This window comes from Bos taurus, chromosome 9 (assembly GCF_002263795.3).
Source record: "Bos taurus isolate L1 Dominette 01449 registration number 42190680 breed Hereford chromosome 9, ARS-UCD2.0, whole genome shotgun sequence".
In the NCBI taxonomy this organism is placed as follows: domain Eukaryota; kingdom Metazoa; phylum Chordata; class Mammalia; order Artiodactyla; family Bovidae; genus Bos; species Bos taurus.
The window spans coordinates 72,366,666-72,380,365 of record NC_037336.1 but is presented as its reverse complement, the minus strand read 5'-3'; the positions used below and the strand labels follow the sequence as shown (position 1 = coordinate 72,380,365).

Sequence of the window (13,700 nt, the reverse complement as noted above, 5' to 3'; positions counted from 1 at the left end):
CTTCTTCGTTTTTCTTTTTGTCTTTTTTCTTTTAATTTTCTCAATCCAAGAAAGACTAATTCAAACTAAAATCTCAGTCCCAGAACTTAAAGGACTGAGAAAAAGTTCACCTCCATTTCCAAAGAATGATTAGGTCAGTGAATTCTGACCTAATTTCTATTTAAAGCTTGGTGGGTGGGATGGGGTGGGGTGGGGTCCTCAATGGGGAGGAGGAGGAAGGGGATTTACAGAGCTGAAGTGTAAGGACTGTGTTTGGTGTTGAATCCTCACAACCTCATGCTGGTAGAAAGGGGAGGGCTGGCAGCTGTAGCAGGAGACGGATCTGAGGGTGTTGGTAACAGTGTAGAACAGAACGGTGAGATGTGGGCATTCTCATTGCTGCCTCTCCCCCCTCGCCCTCCCCACCACACCACCCCTAGCCTAGACCTGGGGAAACACAGGGGGAGACCCTGAGAATCTAGAACAGGATGCAGTTACCTTGGTCAGTGCTGAGAAGAAAGGCCTGGGAAGTCCCAAGGGTGATGGCATGAAAGGATGGGGAATTCCAGAAGCCACTCTGTCTTCTCATGGAGTCTGCTCTGCAGAGCTGTTGCCTTGTAAGGGAAATAGCTATGCAGAGCATATGTGATTGAGGATGGTAGCAAAGTAGTGTTAAGATGTATAAAGGAATAAATATAGTTACGGTAAAAAATAATCAAACAATTCCTGTTTCTATTGCCTACTATTTGTAAGCCCTAAGGCTGGCCTCTGTGGAATCAGAAAGAAGCCTGAGATGTTGTCCTCACCCTTATGCTCCAGTTAGACAGATGACACAGGATAACAACCAGGATAACAGTGAGCATCAAAGTCCCATTTTTTTTTAATTAAAAAAATATTTATTTATTTAGGATGTGCTGGATCTTCTTCGTTACTGCGCGGGCTTTTCTCTAGTTCCAGCAAGTAGGGGTTATTCTCTAGTTGTGCACAAGCTTCTCATTACAGTGGCTTCTCTTGCTGCAGAGTACAGGCTCTAGAGTGCTCGGGCTTCAGTGGTTGTGGCTCCCAGGCTTCAGAGTGCAGGCTCCATAGTTGTGACACACAGGCTTAGCTGTTCTGAGACACGTGGGATCTTCTCAGACCTGGGATCGAACCCATGTCTTCCTCATTGGCAAGCAGATTCGTTACCACTGAGTGACCAGGGAAGTACCAGAATACCACAGTTTTATATAAGCAATAAACACTACAGATGTTCAAAGAAAAGAAAGCTAGATGATGACCACAGATAGCTGAAATGAAGAAATCAGATTAATATCACTGACCTTGTCTCACAGCACTGTTATATTTTAGGACTCATGCTGGGAAGCAGCCCCAGGCACCAAAGTGAGAGGAATTTGCCTTCCAGGATCCTTCTCCTGAATTACATTAATGTCATAACCAGCCTGTTGGCAGGCACCCCTCTGGAAAAGGAATAGGTGCAGAGATTTCTTTTCATGATCAGTTGAATTATTCAAATAATTTTACTGGAAAATTTGCTTGAATATATCTGAATTGAAGGTTATGGTGGCACCATATAAACAAAGTCAGTTTTCTATAATAAAAAACACCCCTCCGGAAATTGCCAAAATCTGTGTCCAACATCAAAGTTTTCTTAGATTTAAAGGAAAAGACAGCTCTTCACTCCCAAAAAACAAAAGGAATGATGCTGCCTTTTGAATTCCTAGATAAGTACCTGAACACTCTATAGTGGTTCTGCATCAGTTGACATCATTATCGGCTAAACATAGTAAATTAAGGATAATATCTGTTTACTATTTTGTAATGGGAAAAAAGCACTAGTGGAAAATCCTTCAAAGCTGGCCAATCTCTTTAATCCCATCTGGTGATTTTCTAGTCAGGGATTATTGCTTGTAGAGATTTTTTTTTTTTTTTTCAAATAAAGAAATTAACAAAACCAGGACAGACTGATTTAGCTAAGAAATTGGCTTAATATTTTGCATGCACACTGTTCAGCAAGAGTAGCTGGGAGGTTAAAAGGCGTTACTCTTTGACCCTGCTGTCTGGAGAGGTAATTGCTGCTTTAAAAAATCTCGTGCAGTTTGGAGAACAGGCTTCCAGAAACCCCAAGTGAGGGAGTTCTTGATTCGTCCAGGGTCAGAAGGATGTCTCACCCCCAGTGTGTGTTTGTTTACAAGGCTAGCCACAAACGGGTGTGTGGCTCTGAATAAAACCAGGACCAGGTGGCCTAGGAGCCGAGACGGCAGCCTGTATCCGGGCATTGATTTTTCTCACACACGCAGCTGCTCCAGTTTTCCGAGAGCCATTGTGACAGGTCTCTGAGGGGCTCCCCAAGCCACTCGCTGTCAGCGACTCCCTCCAGCAGTGCAATTCATCGCCTGAAGGAACACAATAGGCCGCTTGTAGCTGGAAGTCCCTCGGGGCCTGGGGAGAGGTTCTGCACTCAGCAGTTTTGGAGGGCACCTTGCCTGCGTCCAAGGCCGGAGGGAGGGCCCGTGTAACTCATCCCGGTCCAGCCGTTCTCTCAGGCTCAAGCACACGTCATCAACCGCGTCATGATCAGGCCAATAAAGACCCCTTGGGAGGCCCCAGAGTAATGAAACGTGTAAAGGAGTAGTGTGGAGGGATAGGCGGAAGCCAGGATGAGGGCTTAGCCAGAGGAGATAAACCATTTCTAGACAAAGCAGGCGATGGCTGCCAGTCACCGTCCTGTTACAAAATGTATTACTTTGTCTATTTTTGTAACACCTTTTCCCCTAACGGCTCTGGAGAAAGGTAATAGTTATAAACTTTCCTCTCCACATTCTCTGTGGAAAGAGAGGGAGGGTCCTAGTCCCGTGTCTGTGAGACTCCAAACGGGTTAATTTGTTGAAGGTCATTTGGAATCAGAGACCTTTCTAATGAAATGTCACCCACTACCTGCCCCCAGTGCGAGGTGTTAAGTCTCAAAACACTCCCGCTGAGAAGAGTTGAGAAAATCATATATTCAGTTAGTTTACTTGAAATATAATAGATTCTAATAACCAAAGCCCCAGGAATATGACACATGCATCACAAGTAGATCCTGGCAAGTCACTGGGCTTTTTCCCTGGAAGACTTCAGCAGAATATGGCTATTGGTTTCAAGCTTCCAAATCATTCAGCTTTACAGCTCGAATCTTTCCCCAGAAATCCCATAAAATTAAAATTGAGTCCTCCCACCCCCTGTGAGCCTGATCATTCTTCTCTGCTTTACTTCCCCGCTTATTATTTATTTAAATAATTTATTCCCTTAATAAATAAATTTATTCTTTTAGTCATAAGTCGAGCTCCATGAGGGTAAGTTTTGGGGGATCTGACTTGCAAATTTTCAGTGACTGGATTATGCCTGACTCGTAGCTGGTCTCCAACAGTGAGTGATAAACCCATGAGTGGAAGTTACTGGATTCTTTTTAAGTTAGACGATACCAAATCATTTTATTTCTACTTCATAGCATTCTATTTCAAACATACTCTACTTGAAAGAATAACTTCAAGGGTCAAGCAGTGATCCTTGAAGGTGTAGGATATATTTGACTAGGGTTTTATTTGGGCACCATTGTTTGCTTGGGGGTTTTATTGTTTATTTGTTCATTTTTAAAATTTAAATTTAAGAACCCTTAGCAAGCATGAGCTCCTAGTTTGCCACAATCTCCAACACTCCCTATTTTTATACCCTAGTCTTAAGGCCTTACAGGTTTCCCGTTCTTGCCAGCCTCTGAAGGCACTGAGTTTGCCAGCTTATATCCTAGTAGAAGCTAGTAGAAATTGACTTGCTTAAACTAAGATGTGTAGTTTTTCCCACCTAATAATTTACATTGTGACTTTGGGCAAATTGCTAACATCTTTGGGTCTCTTTCAACTCTCAAAATATCAACCCTGAATATTTGTTGAACTGATACTGAAGCTGAAGCTCCAATACTGATGCAAAGAGTCAGCTCATTGGAAAAGACCCTAATGCTGGGAAAGATTAAAGGCAAGAGAAGAAGGGGGTGACAGAGGATCACATGATTGGATGGCATCACTGACTCAGTGGACATGAGTTTGAGCAAACTCTGGGAAATGCTAAAGAACAGGGAAGTGTGGAATGCTGCTGTCAGAGGGGTTGAAAAAAATCAGACTTGATTGAGCAACTGAAAAACAACAACGAATGGGTTGTTTGACAGCCTATGCTCAGTCATCTAAACCATTTTGGAAATTCTTAGCTGCTATCAAATAAAATGACAATCCTTTATGTGACTCTTAATCCCTATGATTTCTAACATACAGAAGTTCACAGATCATTTGTGTTCTCTGAAATGAGATGTCTCTAAATTCTTGTCCCTTTATAAACCACCCTCCCTTTTTTTTTTTCTATAACTTAATGGAAAGTTAGATTCCATCACATGGAAATTCTTCCACTTTACATTGAGCAACTGTAAGACCGTATTGCATAAGGCTTAGTCTAGATATCATGGTCCATAAATATGAAACTTTTATTTCAATACACCTAGATTCTTAGTAAGGTCATACAGATATTTATATGATGATAAAGCTGTTTAAAATTCTATTCATAGTAACCCCTAAGTTAAATCTACTTGGCAAAAGAGACATGGAAAGTCAGCCAGAATAGATTGATATTAAAACACAAGATTGGCAACTAATCAGGAATGCTTACCAAACTTCAAGCTCAAATCTCTCTGAAGAAGAATAATAAAAAATATTTTCCATCTCTAATTTAATTTAGTACTTTTTAGATTGATCAAAAACACATTTGGTACCATCATCAGGAAGAAAGTTTCTACTGTAGTCTTTGAGAGTTTCATTTAGACTTTCATTAGTGAATCAAACAAACACTTTGAATGCACCTACTAACATGCTTATGGGGCCCCAGATCGCAAGAAATACTGATGGAAATCTTCCCAGTGTTAACATGAGGATAGTAAATGTAAAAAGATTATTTTAAATGGCATTTAAAAGATTACCTATACATAAAACAATTAAAAGATATGTATGTAACCAAAGGAAGAAATATAGTGACTTTATTTGTTTGAGATTCTTATATACTTTAAAAGAAATTATTCTTTAAAAAAAAGTTAAAGAATAGAACACTGTAAAAAGAAGGAGAACTAAGGCATCCATGATCCTAACAGGTAACATATAAGTTTCTATTTTGCCTGTTACTTTCTTGCTTTGTCTATAGCTTTGGCTATAGATAGTACATGTATTTTTACACTTGCAATTATAGTGATTGAACAATTTTGTATTTGGCTTTTTTCGTATAATTACATTCTAAACATTTTTCATGTTGCCACAGGGTCTTCACAATATTTATTTTTAGTGATGGCATAATATTCCATCAAATTGCTTAAACATTCTTATGCTATTGCAATTTTAGTTTATTCTAAGTATTTTTCAAAAAAAATTTAAAAATCTAGTTGTGAGCATTACTGACTAAAATTGAGGACTATGATTTTATTTTTTTCATCTTTTTAGTATACACTATTTTCACCAATTGTTTAACTATAAAAGAATCCTCTGGAGTTTCAAAGAACATGAAAAAGACATATTAAATCAGGATAAATTTCAACTTGATGACAAGTCATAAAGTACTCCCGCACTTGTTAAAACTGCATGCTTGTAAAGCAGTAGACTCTGGATTCAAGATGCTGGGTCCTGCCTTTGCTTGATACCAGTATTGTATGTTGGGGAAACTTGCTTCATTTCTCTGTGCCTTTGTCTTCTCATCTGCAAAATGGGATTAGTAATAGTACCTGTCACGTAAGACTATTCTGGGGATTAAACTAAACTCGGCCTGTTAAATACCTAGAACAGTGTCTTTCGTATTTAAAGTGCTATATAAATGTTATCCTTTAAAATTATTATTTTTTAAAATTTTGACAGCGCTGGGTCTTCGTTGCAGTGCACAGGTGTTCTCTGGTTGTGTGCGGGCTTAGTTACCCCTTGGCAGGCAGGACCTTATTTCTTCAACCAGGGATTGAATCCTCATCCCCTTCATTGGAAGGCAGATTCTTAACCATTGGACCATCAGGAAAAGCCCATAAATTTTATCCTTTTGATGTTAGAATAGCTTTACTTTCTTTTTTTCCTCTACTTTACAAGAATTCTACATGAAAGTAAGGGAAGTGGTGAGTTTTAAAACTTTAAGAAAAAAAAAAGTGAGATAATTTCCTAGCCAGGAGCAACTTTGTTTATAATCAAGCTTTTACAGTAGTGAAATATGTATTAATTCATTTAGCAGCAGTTAGACCCTAAGCTCTGGCATTAGTGTTTTCTCTGGTTGGTTACAATACCTAGCAATTCACCCTAGACATTTGTGACTATCATTCTGTCAACATAAACATAATAGTAAGAGTCAACGTAAAATTGGCACCATTTACTCAACACTGTGTGCCAGGCAAAACACTTGGACATTTTCAAACAGTTTAACATCTGGCTCAACAACCTCAGAGGAAATATTATTCCCCGAATCTTACAGTTGGAGAGACAGTCTCAGTAAGTTGAAATGATCAGCCAAAAACCACACACTCTGGGTGAGTGTGAGTAACCAGCATTGATGGATTCGGATTAAGATCTAATAGAGAAGTGGAGAGACTCCTTTCAAGAGTGTCCATCCCACCAAATTTCCCACCAATGCCCCATTAGACATCAAAGTAGGTAAAACACACTTTTTCTTTCCTTTGCACATTGTAGGTACGAAGATGGATCAAGAGCCCAATGGTCAGTGTGGACAAGCATCAGAGCCCCAGCCTGAAGTACACAGGCCCCTCGGTGGTGCCCATGCCACCAGGGGAACCAGACTTTGAGCCTTCCTTGTGTCAGACGTGCCTGGGAGACCATGCTTTCCAAAGAGGGGTTCTCTCTCAGGAGAAGGAGTCGTGCTCGTGGGAAACTCAATCCGGGTGTGAAGTAAGTTTGCTGTGGGTCCATTCTCCTGAAAGGATTCTAGGTCTTTGTGTGTTTTTTTGTATCCGTTCCAGAGTATGCTTTGAAATTTTTTTTTTTTTTAATGCACATTTGTAAAGCTTCTGAAGAGAACGTAGAATTGTGACCTGTGTTAGCTCGTTGTACTAGCTATTTTTTCAATAGACTTTACTTTTTAGAGCAATTTTCGGTTCACAGCAATGCCAAGAGGAAGGTATAAAGATTTCCCATACATTCCCTAACCCCAGACATACAGTCTCTCCCACTAGCAGCTTCCCCACCAGAGTGGAATATTACAACTGATGAACCTACACGGACACAACATCACCGGAAGTTCATAGCTTACACAAGGGTTCATTCTTGATGTTGCACATTGTATGGGTTTGAACAAATGTATAATGACGTGTATCCATCATTACAGTATCATATGGAATAGTTTCACTGCCCTAAAAACCCTCTGTGCTCCACTTAAGCATCCCTCTCTTCTCCCAACTCCTGGTCAACCATGGATATTTTTGCTATCGCCATTGTTTTGTCTTTTCCCGGATGCCATCCATTGGAATCATCCAATAGGTTGTCTTCATTTTTTATGCTATTTCAAGACTGATACAGCAACGTTTTGGTCAACTAGAAGTTGCTCCTAAGTTGTTTGATCACACAGAGATCAATTCTTGTATGATGCAAGAAATATAACAGTTATCTAAAGTTTGTAACCACCACTGAAATATTTTTTGCTCAACATGATTTGACCCATAACAGAGAACTTTATCAATAAGTTTTCATATATACTTATATTTTTATTTTTCTATACCACTCCCTGAGGTTTTTTTCCAGGGTGGGGACGGGGGGTGGTATAATAATTTCTCTTCTTTAAGAAAGCCAAATAACTGATTTATTTCATAGTTCTAAGATTTCAAAGATTTAATATTGTATTTTTAACTTAAAACTCAATTAGTCTTATTTATTTTGACTTTTTAAACCACCAGATTATATATTTATATTATTACCAACTTACTGACATAAAAACATAACAGTAAGAAAACAGGACATATTAATACAAAGTACAATTAATTGCAAATAATCTTCCACTATATTATTTCAAGTTAGTGCATCATAAGATGATAAATGTTAATAACTCCTCCTTCCTTTTTTTTTAAAGTCAGCAATTTGCAGAGATAAAGAAATCAATTTAGCTGCTAAAAAATAAAGATAAAAAGGCTTGAATCTGAATTCCTTTTAACCCTGAGAAAGGCAGTATCTTTGAAACTGTTACCTCATTAAAAAGTAAGACCCTTCTTTCTAGGGTTATGGGAAATATCAGATGAGATACATATATAATATTTCATAATCTATAAAGTACCATGCAAATAGAAATCATTATTATTTATGTTTGCTGATGTACATGTTAGCTAAGCCTGTAAATCTGTAACACTGAGTTAGACTTCCATGCATAGGTTCGAAGTTTGCTGATCTACTAACATTTATCACAAGGCATTATTGTTTCCCCTCATGAAAGAAATGGCAACCCACTCTAGTATTCTTGCATAAGAAATCCCATGGACAGAGGAGCCTGGTGGGCTATAGTCCATGGGGTCGCAAAAGAATTGGACAGGACTTACCAACTAAAATAACAACAACAACAAATCTGTTGTTTAGTTAGTCACTGGTTCAACTCCATGTTAATCATAAAAGGCAATAAATTGATTTTAAATGCAAGGATTGGCAAACTTCTTCTGTAAAGATTCAGAGAGTAAATATTTTAGGCTTTGTAAGCCATACAGTCTCTGTCACTCTGCTTTAGCTCTGCCCTTGTAGGAAAAGCAGCCATAGATAACACACAAATGAATGGGCCTGACTGTGTTCAAATAAAACTTTTATTTACAAAAACATGTGGCTGCTCCACCAGTCATACTTTGCAGACTCTCAGACTTTTAATATCTAAAAAGACTGTGCCAGCTCCTTAGAGTCTAAAGAACTATTCATGACTCAAAGGCAGAGAGAGAGCTCTGCAAATCCTCTATAGAGCCCAAATGGCTAGTCCTAAATGTTTACTGGATGGCCTACTAAAATGCCCAGCTGTTGGGAGTAGAGCTAAGTTAATGAATAAATGAAATTCCACTCAAGAAGAAACAATAAACAAAGAACTGGGAGGAATTTTTCTTTTACTTTATCCAGGATTATAGGTGACTCAGTCTCCAATTTTCAATAGATTACCTGGGTTTGACTCGGGCTTCCCTGGTGGCTCAGTGGTAAAGAATATGCCTGCCAATGCAGGAGACAACAGTGGGTTCAACCCCTGAGAAGATCACCTGGAGAAAGAAATAGCAACCTACTCCAGTATTCTTGCCTGGGAAATCCCATGGAACAAAGGAGTCTGGCGGGCTATATTGTCCATGGGGGTCACAAAAAAAGTCAAACATAACTTAGAGACTAAAGAACAACAACCTGGTTTTGACTAGGTGGGTTTTTTTCTTAAGGTCATCACAAACCAAAGAGACACTTACATTTTGACAGTCTAAAAATGAATCTAGGTACTTCCCTGGAAGTCTAGTGGCTAAGACTACGCTTTCACTCTCAGGTTCATGGGTTCAATCCCTGGTCAGGGAACTAAGAGTCTACAAAAAAATAAAAAAGGTAAAGCTATACATTGTGTCCTTTAGGAATTAAACCATGAAATAGTTCCTTGAGAAGTCACCTCTGTCCTTTTAGGAAGTGGAGATGTGTGCTGAGGAGTCGGAGAGGCTGTTAGACGCAGAGGCCTGGTAGTGAATATCTCCAGTTGTCCCCAACAATTCCTGATGTGGATTATTTTAAGCAAGTCATCAATTCATCCTTCCTGCTCAATGTCCCCTCCTATGAAAACTAGGATTATTCATGCTTGTCATCAAGATTCTTCCTAGGAGTTTTTTGGTACTTTGCAGATGAAATGGGGTTTAAAAAGACTTCTGTAAACGTAAATTTACATATAGTGTTCTGGAGTCAAGCAACCCGTATTCTGCTATAGCTCTGCCCCAAGGTCAATATATGAACTTGAACATGTCACAAAAGCTCTTAAACACTGTATGATTGACCTAACCTAATTAACTCTAAAGCCCTTTTTAGTCTGAAATCTTGTGGTTGGAATTTGATGACCTATAAATGAGAAAAAACAATATTTGATGTATAAAGCATAGAAATCGAGGTGAGAAGATTTCAAATAAATAAGAAAGCAAACAAAGCACAAGTCTTTTATGCATAATTGTGAGGGTTTTTTTTTTTTTTCTGACTTTAAAAATAGTACAGTCTAAATGTTACCTTTAATGGCCAAAATATCACTAAAATATATACTGCTGTTAGTTTGTGCCAGGTCTTGCCAATTGTCTACTTCAGTTCAGTTCAGTTCGGTTCAGTCGCTCAGTTGTGTCCGACTCTTTGCAACCCCATGAATCGCAGCACACCAGGCCTCCCCGTCCATCACCAACTCCCGGAGTTCACTCAGACTCACATCCATCGAGTCAGTGATGCCATCCAGCCATCTCATCCTCTGTCGTCCCCTTCTCCTCCTGCCCGCATCAGAGTCTTTTCCAATGAGTCAATTCTTCGCATGAGGTGGCCAAAGTACTGGAGTTTCAGTCTTAGCATCATTCCTTCCAAAGAAATCCCAGGACTGATGTCCTTCAGAATGGACTGGTTGGATCTCCTTGCAGCCACCCAGCCTGGCCCACCCACATTGTCTAGTTAGTAGCCTTTAAACATGTCTCTTCCATGGAAGAAACTGGGATATACGTACTGCCAGTAAATCACTCAGAAAAACAATATTGTGATGTTACTAGTAGTGCTATCTAAAAATGGACTGTTTATTAAACAGACCTTTCTGGGAATGCGATAGGAAAATGATAACATAGAGCTATGTATGCTGTTACTGAATTATGCATGTCAGAGGAACTAAAGTTGAAGTCAACTTTTAGTTCTTAGATGGAAACTATACTAGGTTTTCAATGAGTGCATGCTGACTAAGCATATTCATAAATTCTATTCTGCACTTTCTCTCTCACAGCACCTCCAATATCCAGACCATCCTAGCTGGAAAACAAGAAAGGAGTGTTTTGGTTTAGTTTTTCTTTTACATTTATTTTTATTTATTTATTTCTTTGGCTATGATGCATCTTAGTTGTGGCATGTGGGATCTTCAATCTTCACTGCAGCATGTGGGATCTAGTTCCCCAACCAAGGATTGAACCTGGACTCCCTGCATTGTGAGCTTAGAGTCCTAGCCACTGGGCAACCAGGAAGTCCCCAAAAAGGAGTGTTTTGGAGTGGCAGAGGGGAAGGAAATCTGCTGTGAAGGAAAGCATAGGATTGGATCAAGATGGCAGCCTGAACATTTAATGTCATCTCTTCTTCCCTTAAATGACAGAAAACACTCACACACACACACATTATAATTTATAATAGTGCTAGAAAACAAGCTATGCCATTGTATGGATAAGAATCTCTGAAAAACAGAAGGCAGGTAGGATTGATAAGAAAGAGGTTGATGAGAAACTACAGTTCAAAAGGATCACATTAAAGACATACCTAACAGATTGGAATATTGTAAGCTTTTGTATTCAAAAGAATACAGTATGTTGAAAAAAGATGTTGATCCACACAAGACATAATAAAAGGAAAGCAAGGTTTCCCTCATAGCTCAGTCAGTAAAGAATCTGCCTGCAGTGCAGGAGAGCCGGGTTCAATTCCTGGGCTGGGAAGATACCCTAGAGAAGGAAATGGCAATCCACTCCAGTATTCTTGCCTGGATAATCCCATAGTCAGAGAAGCCTAGCAGGCTACAGTCTATGGGGTTGCAAGAATTGGACACAACTTAGCGACTACACTACCACCACAGCGTTAACAATATTAATATCAGAAACAAATACAATGTAAGGCAAAAAAATTTTGAAAGGAACAAAGAGGAATATTTCACATTGATGAAAGATAGCTATTAAGAAAAGAAAACATTCACCAACCTTTATGCACTTAGTAACATAACATGGAAATATTTAAAGCAACAAATAATAGAAAAATTCATATCATAGAAGAATATTTTTTTCATACTTCTCCCAGGAATTGCCAGTTCAAGAAGACTGATAATATGTGAGGATAGAGGACCTTAATACAACAATTAACCATATCTGATTTATGCTGAGATTAGTATCCAGTAAAGAATATACTTTATTTTAAGCACACATGGAACAGTTACAAAAACTGACCAAGAATTAGATCACCAAGCGTATCTCATCAAATTCCAAAAAGCAGAAATCACACAGGCCCTACGGCTAATTACAACTTGATAAAATTAGAAACTGAAAACAATATGAGAGTCACACTGCCATTCTCAGCCAACCACCCACCTGGAACTCACAAACATTCTTCCTATAACTCTGGGCTTACAGTAGAAATAAAAAAAGAAAACTAAAACTAAAAACTATTTTAAGTGCCTACAGTTCCACCAGGGAAATGCAAATTGAAACAATGAAATCCATTTGTTTTTAATCCATCAGATTGTCAAAGGTTGGAAAATTGATAATGTCATGGTAAAAGTATAGGCCAAAACACTAGTAGTGGAAGGATTTTTTAGCAATGCTCCTCTATTAAAATTTTTTAAATCTTGTGCCTTTTAACTTACCAAATCTATATCTCTACCATTACCTTAGATATGTACTTATTTGTGCTGATACTGGGGACAGACACAGTGATAGTCAATTAGAAAAGCAAATTAAAGATGAATATGTTTATAGCATCATCACATTTTTTTTTAATTTATCGTTTCTCTCTTCATGTCTGTGTGTGTGTATGTGAATCTATGAGTGTATGAGTGTGTCTATGTAAATGCAAACAAAATGATCTGGAAATATATATATCAAACTGAAATGGTGATTACAGCTCTCCTGGGATTCAAATGGAGAGATGAGAGAGGGGAGAGTAATCAAGGAGTTTAGCTTTGTCAATATTGGTTGAACCTTTCAAGATCATATTAGTGTATTACCTGTGAGTTTGGAGAACATTACGCTCACTAGAAAACTCATTTGTAGAGAGGAAGTTGCACTGGTTGAAATTCAGGCATCACAAAGATGGTTTCACACTATGAGATCATTCCATCACTACAGCACAAAGAAAGGCATTGGAGGAAAATGAAAACATACAATGTTTGTGCTCCCACAATGGCTTACTTATCCTTCTGTCTGTCAATCATTTTCCCCCTGCCTTTTGCGATGTTTGTTAGTGTGCAATCCCCGCAATTTTTAAATCTTACATGTTCATTTTCCTGTCTCCTCTCTGGGTCTTGCCTACATACTCAAAGTTAATGTGCTCTTTTTTTTTTCCTCTTTGCCTTTATTAGCTGAAATGGAAATTTTGTTCATGGAATTTTTTTAACATGAAAAGGAGAGACTAAGAAACTGTAGTCCATGCTGGTTATAAATCACTTACATTCCAGAGACGCTGCATGCCAAGGGCTCATGACTGATTCTCATTAACTTCGCCCTCTCATATGGGATAGATTTGGCTGAGTGAGGATTTTGTTAGACTTCTCTGTCTGTCTTTCGATTGAAGATAGCTCTAAAGATGCTTAGTCAGCAGCCGACAACTGAATCCAGGGCGCTGTGCACAGGTTTTCAGACCCGGTGAAGTCAGTTCCCTGGAAAGAGCTGCCAACTTGGAGAAATTATTAACCACATTACCAACCCAAGAATTAACGTTGAGCTTTTGACATGATTAAATATAAGGTCACTGCCTCTTCTTCAT

The 13,700-nt window shown here is 38.7% G+C and overlaps 1 protein-coding gene across 1 annotated transcript in view; it reads left to right on the top strand.

Moving 5' to 3' along the window:
- SGK1 (serum/glucocorticoid regulated kinase 1) overlaps window positions 1–13,700 on the top strand; it is a 112,633-nt gene that overhangs the window by 38,252 nt on the left and 60,681 nt on the right. Inside the window, exon 2 of the mRNA XM_005210965.5 lies at window positions 6,705–6,920. Coding sequence (XP_005211022.1) covers window positions 6,705–6,920 — 216 coding nt within the window. The remainder of the gene's footprint in view (window positions 1–6,704; window positions 6,921–13,700) is intronic.